The sequence below is a fragment of the Castor canadensis genome, chromosome 1, assembly GCF_047511655.1.
Source record: "Castor canadensis chromosome 1, mCasCan1.hap1v2, whole genome shotgun sequence".
NCBI lineage: Eukaryota > Metazoa > Chordata > Mammalia > Rodentia > Castoridae > Castor > Castor canadensis.
In genome coordinates, this window is record NC_133386.1 from 182,547,453 (window position 1) to 182,567,688 (window position 20,236).

The window sequence follows — 20,236 nt, forward strand, 5'->3', positions numbered from 1 at the left end:
CCCTCAAACAATTTGAAAAAAGAAAGTAGGATTGGATTATAATTCAAAGTACAAAATAAACACATATTAAGTCGACATACATATATCTAGAGATAGAACTAGCTTAATAAAGAAACAAATAGGAAAAGATACAGATCTTCCTTATGGAATTCCAGGATGTAGAACTTAATCCCTTCTATATTGAGGATGGCTAGACTTAGCAACTCACTTTCAAAGAATAGGTATAGAAAGGGAAAAACATTAACTTTACTACTTATCCTGGCTAATACTACCTTAACCAAGTGTTTCAAATTAACATCATCATTTGATATCACATAATCCCAATATATGATGTTATTCTTTCCAAAAACACTTAACCTTATCTAATCATGAGAAAAATATCAGACAAACCAAGAGAGAGCAGCATTCTACAAAATAACTGCCAAGTATTCCACAAGTCATGAAGACCTTGAACCTCAGCAAAGACTGAGTACCCGCCAAAGATCAGAGGAAGGTAAGAGAGATGACCACTAAATGCAATGTGTTACCCTAGACTGGATCCTGGAAAAGAATGGGGGAATGAATAGAAAAACTATTGAAATCCAATGAAATCTGGTGTTTGTTTTAAAGTAATGTGCAAATGTTGGTTTCTTAGCCTTGACAAATGTATCATATAAGACGCTAACAACAGGGGAAACTGGGTGAGAGGTAGTCATAAATTCTATATATAATCTTTGTAACTTTTCTAAATAAATCTGAAATTGTACTAAAATGAAGTTTATTTTTAAAACTTTTCCTCTTCATAAACAATTCTCTTCAAAAAATCAGTGTCCCAAAAAACAGTTTTTAATAAAGTAGGAGCCCTACATTTCTATCAGAACGGATAAAATTTAAAAAAATACTAACTTGATAAAACTAAGTGCCTCAAGAATGTGGAACAACAGCAGCAAATCTCATTCATTGCTGATGGTAATGCAAAATGGTACAGTCACTTTGGAAGACCGTAGGCAGCTTTTTACAAAACTAAATATAGTCTTACCATATGATCCAGCAATGGCACTCCTGGTATTTAGCTAATTGAATTAAAAACCTATACCCACACAAAAAACTGCACCTGCACGTTTGTAGCAGCTTCATCAAAACTGTCAAACACCAGAAGTCACCAGAATACCCTTCAATAGGTAAACAGATAAACTGTGGTATATCCATAAAATGGATCAATAAAAATAAATGAGCTATCAAGCCATGAAAAAATGTGTAGGAATGTAAATTATATCGTGAAGTGAAACAGGACAGTATGAGAAGGGTACATATGGTATGATTCCAATCATATGACATTCTAGGGAGACAAAACTATAGACAGTAAAAAGACAAGTATGTTGCCAGGATTTGGGGAGAAGAAAGGAGCAAACAGATAAAATGATGTTTAGAATAGTGAAACTATTCACTGATTTTTTTTTCTTTTCATCCTGGCTTAGGTTTATTTGTACAAATAGCATAGGCGGACACTAGCCCTATGCAGACAGCAATCCAGGGGTCACACCAGTCCTGTTCTCACAGTGGCAGAGGAATAAAGCCTTCATGGTGGCCTGGGTAACTTTTGGGAGATTGAACCAGAACTGAAGCTGTAGTGCTGTAGCCTCAGTCCAGGTCTGGGAGTTGATTTGATCCTTGGCCTTTGGCCAGCAAAGTCTGACACACTTACCAAAGTGGGCATGAGCTGGGTTCCTGAGCTTGGAGTATGCAGCGTAGGCAAGTTAACTGAACTTGTGACTGACATCATTTGGGATGTCGGTTTGACATCCTTGGGGTTTACAAGGGCCTATCTTGATAGTCTCAACATGTACATACAGTCTTGGTATTGTTGGCCTGCATTTTTCATAGGCCCTTCTTGTGCTTTTAGGTAAAATGCATGTTCCTCAGAAATTCTTATGTTTCTCCTAAAGAGATTCATGCATTTGTGATCAGACTTTATGATCAGGGATTTATGATGCCATTTCTTTGCCATTTTGGGCACTGGCTAAATGGGATGTGCTTTCTTGGTGTTGGCCATGTCTGCAACATAACCTTAGCTCTATGATATAATAATGGTGCTTAACTGACATTACCAAAACCTATAGACCTTTATAAGAGTAAACGTGCATGTGTGCAAATTTTAAAAAAGATGTTTAGAAGTTTAAGGGATCCCAGAAAAGAATGAAGACTATCACAAAAGAATCTAACTGTATTACAAATGTGTGAAACAACTTCACCAAAGGGGGGAGGGCTAAGGTGCTGAGCCAAGTAACTCCGAAATGAGTGTAAGTTTGTAAGACTAAAGGCACATGAACTATACTCTAGTTAATAAAATTGTTTTCCAGAGGAGTGAGGTTAACAATTCTAATGCTGCTGTACATGTATACCAGAACTGAACAAATAAACAAATGGAAAAAGTCAGTCTTTTTGCTGTTGCAGTATAAAGTCACCACAAGGGGAAGAGGCTAAAATGATCCATGTGGTAATGGATTATAGTTGGAGATATCAGTAAGAATTTATGTTTAATATATGAAATAGAAGAATGAAACCTCTTGTAATTGCTTTAAGAGGGGCACGGGGTTGGGGAGGGGAGATGGTAGGGATGATCTAACCAACGTACAATGTAAGCCTATTTGGAATTGTCACAATGATTTCCCCCTGTACAATGAATATATGTTAATAAAAATTAAAGTCTACTCACCTAAAAATTTTTTTACATTAAAAAAGCATTTATGTTTAAATTTGTAGACATATAGATGGTTATGCCTGGAAATATTTAGATGTCTATTCTGAGCATACATACATATATTTTGTGTTAGTCACTTTTCAGTTACTATAACAAACATCAGAGATAAGTCAATTTATAAAAAGAAAAGGTTGGGTTGATGATGTAGCTCAATGATATTTATTTTGGCTCATACTTTTACAGGCTTTAGTCCAGGACTGATTGGCTCTGGTGCACATCATGGTGGAAGCACCTAGTAGAATAGAACTTCTTACCTCATAACCAGAACCAAAAAAAGAAGAAAAGGGCCTGGGATCCCAATATCCCCTTTAAAGGATACCCTCAATGACTGAAGCCCTCTCACTAGGACCCACATCTTTTTTTTTTTTTTCCGTATTTATCTTTTATTACAATAAAATTACAGTATTAAGTGATTATTTTTTTAAGTGTCTTTTAAGACTTTAACTAATGTGATTTTTTTTTCATTTTTCTTTTATTATTCATATGTGCATACAAGGCTTGGTTCATTTCTCCCCCCTGCCCCCACCCCCTCCCTTACCACCCACTCCCCCCTCCCTCTCCCCCCCCCAATACCCAGCAGAAACTATTTTGCCCTTATTTCTAATTTTGTTGTAGAGAGAGTATAAGCAATAATAGGAAGGAACAAGGGTTTTTGCTGGTTGAGATAAGGATAGCTATACAGGGCATTGACTCACATTGATGTCCTGTGCGTGGGTGTTACCTTCTAGGTTAATTCTTTTTGATCTAACCTTTTCTCTAGTACCTGTTCCCCTTTTCCTATTGGCCTCAGTTGCTTTAAGATATCTGCTTTAGTTTCTCTGCGTTAAGGGCAACAAATGCTAGGTAGTTTTTTAGGTGTCTTACCTATAGGACCCACATCTTAAAGTTTCTGATAGCTCTCAATATTGCCAAGCTAGGGACCTTCAACATACGGAACTTTGGGGGATATTTAAAATCCAAAATTAGTAATTTTCTTGCTATGTCAGTTGAAAGGGCCTAACAGTAATAACGAGAACATATGGTTCCCAGATCTTGTTTTTTTTTTTCTTTCTTCCTGCCCGCCTCCCCCCACCAGCAGTACTGGGGTTTGAACTCAGGGCTTCATGCTTGCTAGCCAGGCTTTCTACTGCTTAAGCCATGCGTCCAGTCCCAAATCTTGGATTCTAAAAGCATTCTCCAATAATAGGAAGCAAGGTTTCTTGAAGAAACGGCTGGTTCTAGTTCTAGATGGGAGTGGTGTCAGACAGTAAGGAAGTGCTCAAAAAAAAAATGTACACACACACACACACACACACAAAGCACAGAAGTCGAGTGAAACAGCTCTCAATCAGCTCTCAATGAACAGGGCTTCCATAATGTGAGCAACAAAACATAGTAATATTGTAAAGTATAAATCTTCTGGAGCTCATACTATTATAAATACTCCACTAAATTAATTAATGGGGACAGAGAGGCAATCTACAAAGAATTCCAAATAGATTATGCAGATAGTCTAACCTGAAGGACAGGAAACACTAACTCCACACTCCTTATGTAGGCTGCACACAGTGACTTTCTTTCAAAGAGTACAATATGAAAAGAGTAACTTCACAGTAGAGAAACCTCAAAAATACTACTTCAGGCAGGTGATTGAGGTCAATACTAACAGTCATAAATCATGTTGCTAACATGTATCCTTGACATGATATGACGAAAATGGCACTTTATCTCTTTAGTCTTCTTGCCAAAAACCCATAGCCCCAGGTAATCATGAAAAAAACAATGAAGTCTAAAAGAAAGGACATCCTACAATATATTTGACTAGTGCCCCTCAAACTATCTGGATATCTGAAAAAAAATTTTAATTGAAAAAAAGGGGAGCAGGGGAGACCCAGTTTAACCTTTCTACCCAATTGACAAAAACATAAATCTACAATTTTCCTATTTTTCTTAGTTGAAAACTTGTGAGCTAGTCTGTTGAGATGTTGTTCACATTCAAAGATTCAGAAACAGCTAAATGGTTACTTACACCCTGTCTTTATCAAAGAAGGCTATGCCAGTTTTGGTCACTTTTATTCAACAAATACTTTCTGACCACCTACTTTGTTCAAGGCATTGTTTGAGGTACTTGAGAAAACCTCAGGAAGAAAAAAAATGCATACTGTACTTTCACACATATAATAAACCACCTATCACACAACAATAAATGAATTAAATAGAGAAAGGGAAGTAAAAGTCACCAAAGTAGCTACTGTAATTGGGAACTTGGAAAAATGACTCTTTAAGGAGTTGACAAATGAATTGAGACCTGGATAGAGCTTGTGACACAGATTTAATGTAGAAGTAGAATGGGGTGGCAAGTTCTAGGCAGAGAACAGCAAATGCAAAGGCCAAAGGAATAAGCTTAATTACATAAGAGATATATCAAGTAGGGAGGTTAGCTGCCTTGATAGGAATGAACTAAGTAACATATTTAGAACTCAAGATATAAGAATATCAGAATCATGTGAAAACCTCAGACCTCTCCAATCCCACCAAGAATCTATCCATCATAATTAGATTAAGTCCTCAATTTTACCTGTTCTCTAGTCCTACCACAGATACCTGCACATATAATAAACACGGTATTTTGAAATGATTCTTTATAAACTACCAGTCTATTATCCATATTTCATCATATCTCTGGTAGATTAAAAGAAAAAAAGGTAATGGATAGGAAGCCCTACCCAAAATTTGCTTTTGAATTCTACTAAACAGATATCATTAGTTCATATAGTGTAACTGAACGAAAACTTGCCCTGGAGAAAGAATAAACTGGATTCAAATTTAGGTTCTATCACTTAGTTGTATGATTTTGAGCAAGTTGTATAACCTTTCTAAAATAATGAGATAAAATGTGGCACCCAGCAATCATCAGTAAATGTTAGCTAGTAAAAAAAGTATTTGAAAATTTACTTCGTTCAATGATCAGGGCTGGGCTCAAGGGATTATAGAAACTACAATTTGCTACAGTAAATTGTTTTAAAGATAAAACTGTCAAACCTCCTTAGGTCAGGGGCTTTGTCTTTTTTCTGGCTCACCAGTGTGTTCCCTGAATCTAAAACAATGTTTAACATTCAGTTAACATCAATCTTAGTATTTACTGAATGATGGGATGAATGAAGAAATATGTCCAAGCATAAGAGAACTTGGATTTACTGGAATATGAATTTTTCATTCCTCATTAAGATTTTTAATACTATCCAAAGCTATTGTTAAAGAAATTAATTATTTTAATTGCTTCCCCCAAGCCTAGAACAGGTGTTCATAATATTAAGACATTCATTTATTGCAATTAAAACCGCCACTAAAGCCGGTCGCCAGTGGTTCATCCCTATACTCCTAGCTACTCAGGAGACAGAGATCAGGAGGCCCTCAGTTCCAAGCCAGGCCAGGCAAATAGTTCTTGAGACCCCCATCTCAAAAATACCTAACACAAAAAGGGCTGGTGGAGTGGCTCAAGATGTAAGCCCTGAGTTCAAGCCCCAGTACCGCAAAACAAACAAAACAAAAAAAAAAAACCCTGCTACTAAAATTGAACTACTAGTTCAATTTTAAATTTCATAATTGAAAGCTGATGATCAAAATGCTAAAAATAGGCCCAGTGCTGTGGCTTGTTTCTAAAACCCCAGCTATGGGGGAGGAGGATATCAGAAGGATGGCAGCTCCAGGCCAGGCTGGGGAAAATGTTAGCCAGACCTCATCTCAATCAATAAGCAGGGAGTGGAGGTACAGATCTGTGATCCTATGTCAGAGACAGTAGGTAGGAGGATTCAGATCTGAGGTCCATCCCAAGCAAAAATGTAAGACCCTATGGAAAAAGGGTTGGGGGCGTGGCTCAAATGGTAAAGTGCCTGCCTAGCAAACCTGAGGCCCTGGTTCAAACTCCAATACCACCAAAAAGGAAAAAAATCTTTAAAAGTAATAAAGTGTAAGACATTATTATGCAGTATCTTTACTTGCCATCGCTTTACATGCATGGCATTTTAAAACTCGTGCAAAATGTTTTCCACATAAATTTACCAATTAGGTTTATTTTGCTTGCAAAATAAATTGACTTTACCAACGCATTAATAAATTTTGTAACATTAGTCTGTCCAGTCACTTAAGAAAAGTTTCAAAGATTGTAGCTTAGGTTATTTGCTCTTTAGGTCAAAGAAGGACTTTCCAGGGTGATGGAAATGGAGAAAAGAACTCACTTCTCTAAAAATGAGTTTTCAGCTACTATAATTATGTATAAAATAAGACCGGCATCCTATCTGGGCCAAGAGTTGATGCCGTAGTTCCCATGAGCATTAAATTAGAGCCATGCCTAAATGTGGGGCGAGTTCTGCAAAAACTTCACCCTCCATTGATGCTGAATGAAAAACTTCATTGTTAAGAGGCACCAACACGGATATGTTTTCTAAGACACCGCAGCCACTCTCGCAACATTTCTTTCACGATTTTCTATTCAAGGAACGAAATGTGATGCCTTAAATCTTGCCTGACCATTATGATCGCAGGTTAGCTATCTCAACAGCAAGCGAGCTTTAAACACAGTACGAATGGACCTCACCGACCCCCGCCTTAAAGTAGCAAGGCCTCCTTACCCTCCACGGCTGGCTATTGCATTATGTTGGTCCTCAAAACCTCCCATGCACCCGAACTCTACTGACACCTCCCGAGAGAGGAAGCCAGGGAAGAGGGCGGAGCGTGAACGATCAGAATCATTAATATCGCCGCCCGTAAGGACACAGGTGTGGGGGCAGGCCCTGGTACCACTGTCCTTGTCACGCTCCAAGGCGACCGGGCCCGTCACATCCCCCACTTACTCATTCATTCATTTGACAATCACGCGAGGCGCCCTCCGCCAGAGCGGGCTGGCAGGGCCTCCGCCCCAGTCCTGGAAGTCCTCAGCTCCAGGCGCGGCCCTGCGCTGCCCGCGCCCCCGCCCCGCTGCGGCGAGCTCCGCTCACCAGAATCCCAACCCGGCCTTCGCCGCGCGCGAGCGCCCACGCCCCCCACCCTGCCAGCCGCGGGTCCCCCGGCCTCCGCCCCGCTTGGCCGCCTCAGACCTGCTGGATTCGTAGGACAAGGGAGGCGCGCGTCCACGGAGGCCCTCCGCCTGAGGTTCAGAGTCCCTTCGCACGCGCGACGCCGGGTTCCGAGGGCCTACGCCAGTGGGTCGAGCCCACCGCCCACTCACCTCACCCGGGTCAGAACCGAGGGGCCTGCTAAGCCGTTTGAAACCGCTTGGGCCGCCGCACACCCTGCAGTGTCCTCGCTGTTTATTGGTCCTCTACGGACCGCCTATTGCCCTTTCATTGGTCCGTTTGAAAGGACTGTGGGCACGCGCCGCCTGCATTCTTAAAGGGGCCGCGCGCAGCCGCGTTTTCTCAGGAACCTGCTCTGGTTGGGGGGCGGTGGCGGAGAGGAAGCTGCAGACTACGCTGAGAGACAGAAAGGTGTGTGTAGAGTTGTGCATCACCGGCCGTCACCACGTTTGTTTTACTTAATTGCAGATGTTAACGCTGCTGTCAATACCTAACCTTTTTTTTTTTCTTTTGAGTGCTACATTCACAAATATTGATTGTGCAGCTGCTAAGAAAGCAGGAGAGGAGCCCGGAATGTCATGGAAGGAACAGTGACTGGAGTCAGAACCTGCTTTGAGCAAATCACTTTTCTCAGTAAATTTGGAGTTTAGTTTCTTTAGGTGTAAAATGGGATAACGATGTTTTTCTTACAGGTTTAATGTTAGGATTTACTACAACAAATGTCTCGGAAAGGCTTTTATGAACTCTGAACATATTCTGCAAATGCTTGGTACACCTTTTATTAAAATGAGAAGTTTGGTTAATAGGATCTTCACAATTCTTGGTTAGCTCTTCATTCAACGTTTCTATGACTAAGGTCAGGTCCTTCTAAGAAATTTTGCGATCTACAGTAGGCAGGGGAGTAAAACACAGAGACCCATGCTTAGAATTCTAAGCAGTATGAGCACCACATAAATGGAAAACTATGCACATTTATTGACAAATAGGATCTGTGAAAGGGATAGACTTTTAATCTGATATTTGAAGGACACGTAGGGCTACAGGTATAGCTCAGTAGTAGAGCACTTACTTGCCTAGCATGTGTGAGGATGAAGTTTAATCATCAATAACTACTGCAAAAAAAAAAAAAAAGATAATAAATGTTTTAGGGCATATACATTACCAACAAGCAAGGAGATGAGTAGAAGTCAATAAAACAACTTCTATTTCTTATGTTTTGTTTTTATCTATCAAATGGGCAACTTTTGGTTGGTTAAAATTTGGAGAAGTCAATGCTCAAACTCAATGTTGGTAAGAATATAATCAGTGTAAACTTTTAGGACAACTTGGCAATTATTAAGTGTAAAAAAAAAACAGTTTCTCTGGCCCAATAATGTCATTATTAGGCATTTATCCCACAGATCTATGCAAGTATGCAAAAAAATCCCAAGTGTACAAGAATGTTTACTGAAGCACTGCTTAAGATAGGGAAAAAAACCCTGGAATCACAAGTCTACCAATAGAGAACTTTTTACATAAATTATAGAATATCCATTCAATAGAACACTGTGCAACTATTCAAAAGAATATGGTTAATCTATACTTGCTGGAGTAGAAAAACACAAATTTTATTATTAATTGAAAAAAGGTAGATTGCAGAGAAACATACGTAGAATGATTTTATTATATATGGTTACAAATGTTATGTATGTGTACATGCCTAAAGATGGTTAAAACATTTCTGGACTGACAAGAAACTTAATAGGAGTAGACTCTTTAGGAAGGGAAATTAATATATTGCCATTTACATGCTACTTTTTTTTCATAGCTAGAGCAAGGAGATTGTCTAAAAGCATGAAAAGAAAAGTGCAGGCACAGAAACAAGAAAATGCATTGCATGTATAGATCTGATTTGATTGGATTTTGAGATTAGAGTCATGTTGAAGTAGTAGAATGCAAGATTGATAGAGAAGGTTAGGAGCAGTTCTTGGAGGGTCTTGAATACCAGGGTAAAAGATTTTATACTTTTTATGTATTATTACATTTTTTTTTTTTTTGGTGGGATTGGGGTTTGAACTGAGGATTTCATGCTTGCAAAGCAGGCACTCTACCACTTGAACCACACTTTCTGCCCATTTTGTTCTGATTATTTGGGAAATAAAGTCTTGAGAACTGTTTGCCTGGGCTGGCCTTGAACCATAATCCTCCCAATCTCAGCCTCCCAAATAGCTAGGATTACAGGTGCCTGGCAAGAATTTGTGTTTTAAAGTAATGGGGACCTAGTGAACGTCTCTGCCTGTGGTGTTTTTTCAATTTTAGAGACCTCATTTTGGTGGTAGTGGGGTTCGATCTCAGGACCTCACACTTGCTCGGCAGGCACTCTTACCACTTGAGCCACTCCACCAGCCCTATTGAAGGTTTCTGAGCAATAGAATGACAAAAATTAGGACTGTACTTTAGGAAAATTAACTTCATTATCTAAAATTAGTTAGAGTTGGAAGCCCAGTTTGGAGTCATAATAGCAGTGAAAAGGATAAGAACAGATTCAAGGAAGAGAGAAGGATTTGGCAACCAATTAGATTAGATGCAAAGGCAAGGGTGGGTCCCATTTACAAAGATGAGTCAAAAAGAGTTCCTAGAGACTGGGAGGGCAGTAATTGCCCAAATGGAAGTAGAACATCAGAAGCAACATGTCTCAGGAAGATAGGGAATTTAATTTTAGACTTGTTTACTTTAAGGTAACGATGAAACATTCAAATGGAATTATCCAAGCAGCCTACCTAGAAAATGCAGAATGGAAGCTGGGAGAATAGATTAAGACTCAAGTGATATAGATTTGGGAATCTCTTCTACAGAGTGTATGAGACCACAGAGGAGGAAGAAAATGAAGAGAGTGAAAGACAGGTGATGAGGACAACCCACATGTAGGGGAAGGAGAGAAACCAATTAAAGCAAACTGTAACCTTTGAGAAATGGGCAAGGAATATACAGAAATAGTTCTCTTCAGCCATTAGCCATTGGATGTTTACTTTATTTAAATATTACCAGAAATAACCTAGAGTTTATATTTATGGAGAGGGTGATAGTAACCTTGCATTTGCACAATAAAGGATTTATGCACCCTGGATCCTGGAGAGTTTTAGAACAAAATGGCAAAATCCATTTTTGTCTTGGACAGTTAGGGAGTGGCCCTTCTTGGAGGTAGGCATTGGATGTCTGAATCTATTCATAAATTCAGTCAACAAAATATTTATTAAGTACCTTATTAAGTGCCTATTATGTGGAAAGACTGTTCTAGGCACTTGGAATAATCAGTGAACAAAACACACCAAAAAAAAAAAAAAAGAAAAGAAAAGAAAACTTGCCTCCACTCCAGAAGTTCAAATTATACTGAGGAGACAGAGATGATCAACATATAAACGATAATATAGCATGTTATTAGGCAATATGTGCAGACGGAAAGAAAAATGAGTAAGGCAAAGTAAAAGGAATAGGGAAGCAGGGCTAGAGAGACTATATTTATAACAGGATAAAGTAGGGAAAAGTGGAGGGGGAGGAGAGGGAGAAACATTTCCTACTTCCCACCACAGGAAATGGGAATAAAGACTCAAAATAGTGGTCCTTATCTGTGGGTTTTATACTTTCTAAGCTGGGAGAATGTGCATGGTTATATAGTCCAGCAACCCCTAATCATTACACAATAGATCTAGATGGCCACTGGTGTTTTTTTATTTTAAAACATGGAGATATAACCTACACTGACCCAAAACACAGGGACAATAAGTGAGTTTTAGGACTTCTTTTTTACCAGATTTTTGTCTCTTTACCCATTAGTAGAAGAGTTTGCAGCTTCTTAACTTCTGAAAGGGAAAGGCAGAACCCCTTTATGTTTCCCTAGTCTTATAACTTAACATCTAAAAGGTGATAGGAGGAGAGTTAGCCGCTCTGGTTTTCCAGTTTTTACTTCCTGGTCCTAATGTCTCAGTTAGTCCTTTTAATATTTATAAAAAATAATAAGTGTAATTTCCATGTCCCCTCATCTGTTTATCCTGCCTAATTTCCCCTCTAAACAACTTGGTCCTTTTCAATCCTTAAAGGTATGTAGAAGGTCAGTGGTCAATTTCTATGACTGCTTCATGCTGACAGTGGACTGCTGGCCCTTCCTAGTAAAGGAATCAAAAGATGTTTTCCTATCTTAGTAAGCAGGTGACACAAGAAACTTAGTTGGCAGGGAATTCAGTTGACCGCCTCCCAGGATGAAGACCAGAAGACATCAAGTTATTCTTTTACTAAGAGAAGTCCAGGAGAAATTAACAAACATCTTCCTTTAAAAGTAAAAAAGTGTTTCCTATATGGATAAAGTTAGGGTTCTTAAAAGGAATCATAAAAACATTAAGGAAATGTAAAATCTATAGATTCAATGTATTGAAAACATGTCATCCACAGAAACGCATATAGATTCATAACTCTTGTAAAGATGGCAACCTATGTCCATCTGTTATCTACTGAAGATGGCAATGGTCAGGCCACAGCTAACCTGTATGGACAGTGTCTTAGTTGAATATTAAGTGCACATCCTGGAGGGAGGTTGATTTTAAATCCTTTAATGCCTCACAGGAATAAAATTCTTTGGGGAAAGACTATAATTTTTAAAAGGGTGGTCAGTGTAGGGTTCATTGAGATTACACTTGAGCAGACTTAAAGAAGAGGAGGAGTACATGTAGGGAAGGAAAGGTCAATCAAAGGGAATAGCTATACAGAGGCCCTGTGTTGGAAGCATGCCTGACAGGTTTGAGGCACAAGGCCAGTGTAACTGGGCAGAGTAGTAGGAGTAGTAGATGGATTGTGGTAGATAATGGAAGAAGAGAAGTGGCAGATCCTGTATGGTCTTGTCAAACCTAATAGAATACCTTGCCCATAATAGGTGTTCAATAAGGGTTTGGCTGGTCATCTTTTGCAGTCCAGGATTATCGTTAGGTAGCACTAATCTGTGTGTTTATTAGAGTTATGCGTGCCTTGTTTATTTCAAGGGACATCTCAATAATTCTTTTACATATAAAGTGTATCCATAGGGCAGTGGTCATTAGAGATCAAAGTGAACACTGTATTCTTATAACCGGAAGTAAGAAACTAATGTCAAACACTGTAGCTGCTGAATAATTGTGCTAGGCATTTCTACGAAGCCTGGTAGGATTGAAACAGGTGGTTATTCCATTGCAACCAGAAGCTACGTTTTGGTTGAAGTAGCCATACTGTGGAATATAGATCCATATTTCTAGCCAGAGGTGCAGCTTTAAAATTAACTTCCTTTCACCTTTCAGTCCCAGTACCCTTACATTATTCCCTGGACATAGCAGTGGTGACATTAATACAAGTGGCTATGTTTTGTGCTTTAACTGGCTTCCAGGATTGCAAAGCCTATCCCAACTTATGATTGTTTGCATTTAATAGGTGCCAGTTGAATGCAGGAATATCTCCCCACTCCCTTCTCTCATAGCCCATTTTTCCATTTTCCATGGACACCAAATGCAGTCTGTCCAAGAACTTTGACCACAGAAACATCAGCCCCACCAAAGAGGAAGAAAGCAGAAGGGAGAGATAGGAACCCCATTAGCAGACTATCAACAAAGTTTTACAGGATGGAGGGAAAAACCACAGGGAAAGGCAGGGTAAGTGAGAGTTCTTGACTCTTTTTATGTCTTATAGAAATCAAACAAGCATCTTGGCATAGCTTGGGGCTAACTTAGCCTTGGACTTAAACTTAAGACTCTATTAGGCTGTCTGAGTTTGTTTTAACACCATGCCAAACAATCCAAAGTTGGGATCTGGAGGCTTGATTAGAAATAAAACTATTCCCTATGGAGAGCTCTGTTAGCTTCTGCTCATTGGTTAACGGGAGAATGATCCAGAAAGAAAATAAATGGGTGAGTGAGGGAATGTTTCAAAACAAAGAGTGCCCCAAACACATCCTGTAAGTGGATCAGTTAATCATCTTCTGATATGAAGAAAAGACATACAGACTTTCTTAGCCAAGAAAGTTTTGATGGTGGTGGGGTGCTGGGGATGGAGTCCAGGGCCTTGCATATACTAGGCATGCATTCTATCTCTGAGCTACATCTCCAGCCCCTCAACCCCATTTCTTTTATCGGTATGCCCATAAATAGAAATCCAAGAACTAAAACTTGCTGGATCCCTTTGAATGTCAGTGCATTACACTTAGAACCTTGTGCTCCCTCAGCTCTTCCACAGGCCTCTTCTGAGTTCCTATGCCTTACTGCCTTTCCATTTTCTTTTTCTTCAAGTCTAGGTTTTGTGAAAATCAATTCATATCATGAAGACCTTCCTACAGGGCAGAGATATTTTAATCTTAGGTTCCGGTTTATTCACACAATACTGAAAGGCAGTGACTTTATTTTGAATGTAGTGTGCAAAAATGCCCAGTTTGTTAGAATTTGACCCATCTTCTACCTATTAATCAGTTTCAGGTCTTATATCCAGATCACCAGGCAAGAAATTCTCAATCCTTATTTCATCCTTAAGAGTCTCCTTTTTCTTTTTGTCTCTGTCCCCTCCTCCCCCCTGCCACCAAAGAAAGTGGAGGAAGGAGAGATGAATATCTTTAAGCTATTCCACTTGCTTTTGTTCTAGCATACCTACCTCTTGCCAAAATTGGGAAATTATACACTATAGTTCATATTCAGGGTTCTTGTCACTTAAAGACAAGAGGCCTCGGTCTTTCTTGCTTTCATCACTCTTCTTCAGCTTTTTCTTCTTGTTGTTCTTTTTCTGGGGGGGGCAGATAGTGGTAGTGCTAGACTCTAAGCTCTGTGAGGCAATGTATTTCTTGTTTATAGGCAGTGCATGGCCCATAATAAAAGATGAATGATTGAATGGGAGGCATTATTCTATTGCTAGTTTGTAGGTTAGAAAATCAACTACTGCCAGGTGCTGGTGGCTCATGCCTGTAATCCTAACTACTCAGGAGGCAGAGATCAGGAGGATCAATAGTTTGAAGCCAGCCCAGGCAAACAGTTTGAGAGACCCTAGCTTGAAAAAAAAAAAATCACAAAAAAAGGACTGATGGAATGGCTGAAGGTGTAGGCCCTGAGTTGAGGCCCTAGTACCTCGAAAGATAGAAAGAAGAGAAAAAAATCAACTATTAGTCGGGTGCTAGTGTCTCACACCTGTAATCCTAGCTAATTGGGAGGCTGAGATCAGGAGTATCTCAGTTTGAGGCCAGTCTGGGCAAACAGCTCTCAAGACCCCATCTCTAAGAATAACCAGAGCAAAATGGACTAGAGGTGTTGCTCAAGTAATAAAGTGCCTGCTTTGCAAGGGTGAAGCCTTGAGTTCAAAGCCCAGTTTCATTTAAAAAAAAAAAAAACTACTGAGACTTGACACAAAATTCTACATGTGGCATTGAGTATGATACCCAATTTTCTCTGAGAGCTATCATATCCAGAGAATCTGAGAAGGGTTTCTTAATTTCTTGTTCCAACATTGAGGTATAGTAAATGAGTTATGAGACAGCAGCTTTTAAAAAATAAATGTAATTTTGTGTGTGTGTGTGTGTGTGGTGCTGGAGATTGAACCCAGAGCTTTGTGCAGGTTAGGCAACTGCTCTGCCACTGAGCTACATCTCCCCTCCCCAAATAAATGGAGTCTTAATGATGATTTGATCTACTCAACAGAGTAACTATGAAAGTTGCCAAGATCTAACAAAACTCATGGCAGATCTGCTGCTGGAATTAGCTCTTCTTGTCCCCATTCTAGTACTTTTCTTATTATATCAGACAGTCTTGCCAGTGACCATCACAGCAAGACAAAGTCAAGTACTGTGACACTGAAGTCCTCAAATACCTAGAACAGAAATAGAAGATACATGGTATACATACAATGACAGGTCCTTCTGGTGCCTTGACATCACTGATGATCATGACACTTTTCCCATTGAGTCTGGATAGGACCTTAGGCAGCTACTACCAACCACTGAGTTGACACTCAAGATGAAATCTATCTATTATCCTTTCTCTAAAGAAAGGGTGTCATAAGTCAATAAACTCTGATCTTGACCTGTCTTCTCACAATAAGCTGAAACTCCAGCAGAAACCTCATATCCTTTGTTGCTATTCACTGTTCCCACATCCCCAGAGAACTTAAAGGTAATGTCTGCAAGCAGGTTTTTCACAGCATGGGTCTGCCAGACAGGTGCAGGATTAGTTATGACTCCAAGCCAGGCAAGGTAATTAAGAAAAGCTAAATTTATATTAAATTATCATAAAGTCCTAAAATACTGAACATAGTGGTTAAATAACTCCAGAAAGCCTAATCTCTCCAGTGAGTAATGTTAAAACCATTACACATGAGCGTGAGAGAATCACTTCCATTAGTTAGGACAGAGAGATTTTGCTTTTTAACAGAGTAATCAGTGCTCAAATAGATATTTCCTCAAATAGTGTTCTTTCTACATTCTGAACAGCCCAAGTGCAATAAAAACCTTCTCCTTTTCCAATCAAGAAACCACCACTCTCCTACTTTTTCCTGTTCCTCAGCTATGGATTCAAATGCTCCTTCTTTTACTGCTTCCTCAAGTGTGAAATGTTCCCATTTCCTCCCAGGAGGGTCATCCCATGTTTCCCACTGGTGCCCTGGAAAAGCTTTCTTAGCCTGGACTAGCTGTTTTGTAGGCCCAGATCTGGGACTGGCTACTGAGAACAGGGACTTGGTATCTGCCTCTATTGGTCTTAGAACTGATCAGAAAAGATTTGATCTTCTTTTTTTTAACCCACATACTTTGGCTGCTGATCTCTCAATACTAATAACCATGGGAGATGTTTCAAATGAAGAAACTTCTCCAAAAAACCCCTCCATTCTCAGTTCTTGTCACACTCTCCTGTACTTCTAATTCCTAGGGGTAAGTATGGGTCTGCCTTGGGTTGGCAGGGGCAGGTTTTTTCTACCTTTGAACTCCTTGCTCACCCCTTTCTGTCTTCACTTAGCCTTCCTCACCCCAGGACTTTGGAGATTGCTGATGCCATAAGGCTAGGTCAGAAAAAGCAAATTAAGCTCCCACCCTCTGACACACTGAAAGTTAAGAAGAGCTACGGAGAAATTTTAAGGCAGCAAAAAAACTCAAGTCCCCTGATAAAAAGCCTGATATTAGTGCCCTTGGTGTAAATGAGCATGAACCAAGTGGTGGCATCTCAGTGTGGGCAGAAAAACATTTAGATAGAGTTGGCATAGGACCTTCACCACCAGAACCACAGTCTCCTTCTATGAATTTAGATCCCTGAGCACTTGAGAAAGAACCCAGGATGTTCAACCTCATACTTCTCTTGAGCCCCTGGGTTTCCCATGTCTCTAATTGTTCTTCCTGACAATTTATGAAAACTTCTGGTCCTTCTGTGAAAGTCTATTACAGGATTATTTCCCTCAGAATCTCAGAGAATGGGAGAGAGACTGACAAGAAGTTCAAGTGGGATGTTCTGTTTGGTCTAGGCAGAACTTCTTAGATATATTAGAGGCTCAGTCTCCAAGGCCCATCATTCACTCAAGCCACTGGCTCACAGCCTGGTTACATAAAGACTTAGGAAAGGTACTGGCTAGTGGTGGCATCAGGAAGGAATTCCATCTAGTGAGTAGCTATGTGATGGGGACCTCCAGCCATCTAAAGTAGAAATGGTTGCAGACATTCCAACAACAAGAAGAACAGCTTGAGCCAGACCCACATTCCACCTGTATCTGCAGCTAACAAAGCAGTGGCTCCTAGGTGAAAATAACATCCACTGCCAGCAGTGGACAGCACACCCAGGCCCAAATACCCCCAAGAACTTTTTCATATTGTCAACACATGAGACTGGAGGTTTCTCAGATGCCCAGACCAGCTAGGCTGACTCTTCCTTCTTCTTTCGGCCTCTAGCCATTACTCCTCTCTTTATCCATGACCCCATGCCCCAGCCTCTGGTGGGTAGGTTCTCAGAGAAGCTGTCAGGCCAACTGTGATGGGGGAAGAGTGCAGTCTTGTATCATCAGCTGCATCGGTGCTGTGGAGCAGATGTTGAAGGTACCAGGAGGAGAGGTGGAGTTCTACACTGACAAGGAATCATACTGATTCTGGTTTCAGGGGCTTGGGATGGAGTGCAATAGGTCAGGTTCATAATAAAATCCAGGTCTACATTCTCCAGATGCACCCTCACTTCTTGTGCCCAGATTGTTATGGACTGAGATGGAAAGTAGCTCCCTTGGAGGCTCGGGAGCCATTTTGGGGTGGGAGGAGAAGGATGAGCACATGGGAATGGGGTTCTGCTGTATAAGTGAGCACGGGGACCAGAAGTCCATAGAGAAGAAGGAACAGGCAGGCAGGGAAGAGAACATGGGCATTTAGACCTGGCTCTCTGAGGAGAGCTTGCGTTCATGTTTCCAGCCCGTGTCTGGCAGAGAGCCCCGTCTTTCTGGAGTGGCTGCAGTGTGGACACTGCTACACTCAGACTGCTCTTCCTGAAGCAGTTGCTCTGTCTCCGTGTCATCCAGGGAGCCAGAGCTGGCCTGGATGGACACTGTGTCTGTCTTCATGCACACATGATCCCGCAGAAGGCCCCCCCGGGAGCTGCGCAGCTGCTTGAGGTCATCCCACTCAGCATCGTCCCCAGACAGGAGGCAGATTCCCTCCACAATCTTGATCTTCTCCTTGGTGTAGCTGTGGTCAGGCCCACCCTAGGGTGGAAAGTGGGAACACATGGTTAGTCAGTTAGCTCTCTGCAAAGAATCTTCTGATGAACTGAAAAAGGAAATAGATAGTGTAAGAGTAGGCTGGAGTACAAAAACCCCACAAACAAATGGGGAAATGTGATCAGAGCTCAGACCACATACGGCCTTGCCCAAAGAGAGTAGCCTCTATGATGATTACCACTGTCAGATATGGAGAAGAAGAACCATGACTTCTGGTCCTGCACCAGCTACTCACTGGCTGTGCCACCTTGGGCAGATTACTTAACATCTCTAAAACTCAATTCTCCACATCTGCACTGTGGGGAGAAAAACAGTATCTGCACTTTACAAGCAATTGCTGTGGGGGTTAAATGGGGCAGAACATGGACTACAATTGTTAGGGTACTGGACACAAGGTACATGTTAGCTACGGCTATGTTGTTACTATGGTTTATTAATGGAACATCATGCTGATACAAATAACCAAAAGCAAATGGCAAAAGCAATTCAGTGTACATGTATTCAGGATTTTGAACAACTTCATGTACTAGTTTGTTACATTATTACTGTGGTTTATTAATGAGACATCATGCTGATGTAAATAATCAAAAGCTATTGGCAAAAGCAACTAAATGTACATGTATTTGATTTCAAACTACTAAATTTTACTCATTTCTACTTTATAATTTTGTTAAGGAGAAAACTTGAGAGGTAAGACTCAAGGGCTCTAGAATCTCTTATTTGGGTTCTAAAGGTCCATCCAGTGAGGCACCATAACTTGTAACCTTTTTAGGGAGGTTATTCTGTTCCTTGTTTCTACTTCTCTCCCCCTAGCCCTCCGGCCACGACTTAGTTTTGTTTTATGTATGTATGTATTTATTTATTTTAGCAGGACCGGGGTTTGAACTCAGGATGTTGCTGTTGGTAGGCAGGCACTCTATCACTTGAGGTACTCCACCAGCCCCTAGGGAGGTTACTCTGGACCTACTCATAGGTCCTGCTCACAGAAGTGAGCAACCTGGGTCATTTCAAGAATAGCCTTGCCTTCTACTCAGGCTTCTTCCTTTGGAAGGAGAATAGCCTCACTCCTGATTTCTGCAGGATACCAATCAACATGCACCCCCACCAGGAAATAGGTCATAGCTTGGCTTCCGTTTCTGGGATAGTGTCCCTGCCCAGAATCCTGCAACCACTGCTTTATGCTAGTAACAGTTCAACTCTACAGGTAGTTATTGAGCCAGATACTGTGAGAGGTGGTTTGATGGTACCTACCCTCTGGAAGTGACAAGCCCCTGATTATACACAGAGAGGGAGACAGCATAGAGAGACACCTGTTCACCTAGCACACCCTTCAAGCTGAAGTTAGTGTAATATGCAGGCCACTCAGCATCCTCATCACAGAGACAAGCTGGGTAAGTCAGGGAGAGGTGGAGCACATGGCACTAGCAATTTTGGGAATATCACTCCCTCTACACACACACAGCAACAGGTACCTGAAATCAAGAGGCAATCAGAAGAGAAAGGGTGAAAGGCTATCAGAGGGGTGAAAGAGCTGCTGAGGAAGAAGCAGATAATAGAAGAAAGAGGTCACATAATTTTCATTTATTTTTTTCCCCCAGACGTGCTAGGTGCCAGGGCCTTATGCATTATAAGCACATACTCTACCACTGAGCTATGTCCTCAGTCCCACTTTTCAGCTGTAATTGATGGCTTTAATTACGATTATTTCCTAGAGCATCCAACACTCCAAGAACCC

General features: G+C 40.6%; 2 protein-coding genes across 7 annotated transcripts in view; both read right to left on the bottom strand.

The window, feature by feature from the left end:
- Positions 1-8,053, bottom strand: part of Ckap5 (cytoskeleton associated protein 5) — a 106,247-nt gene extending 98,194 nt beyond the window's left edge. For 2 of the 5 annotated variants that reach the window (XM_020156436.2, XM_020156432.2), the window contains exon 1: positions 7,816-8,012. The gene's annotated coding sequence lies outside the window, so the exon portion shown is untranslated. Of the gene's footprint in view, positions 1-7,815 lie in introns of all 5 variants that reach the window. The other 3 variants (XM_020156430.2, XM_020156433.2, XM_074044739.1) reach the window with 3 other exon arrangements.
- Positions 8,054-9,770: 1,717 nt separating this feature from the next.
- Positions 9,771-20,236, bottom strand: part of Lrp4 (LDL receptor related protein 4) — a 56,943-nt gene continuing 46,477 nt past the window's right edge. The window contains exon 38 of one of the 2 annotated variants that reach the window (XM_074044741.1): positions 9,771-18,486. In XM_074044741.1, coding sequence (XP_073900842.1) covers positions 18,154-18,486 — 333 coding nt within the window. In that variant the 3' untranslated portion in view covers positions 9,771-18,153. The remainder of the gene's footprint in view (positions 18,487-20,236) is intronic. The other variant, XM_074044742.1, reaches the window with a different exon arrangement.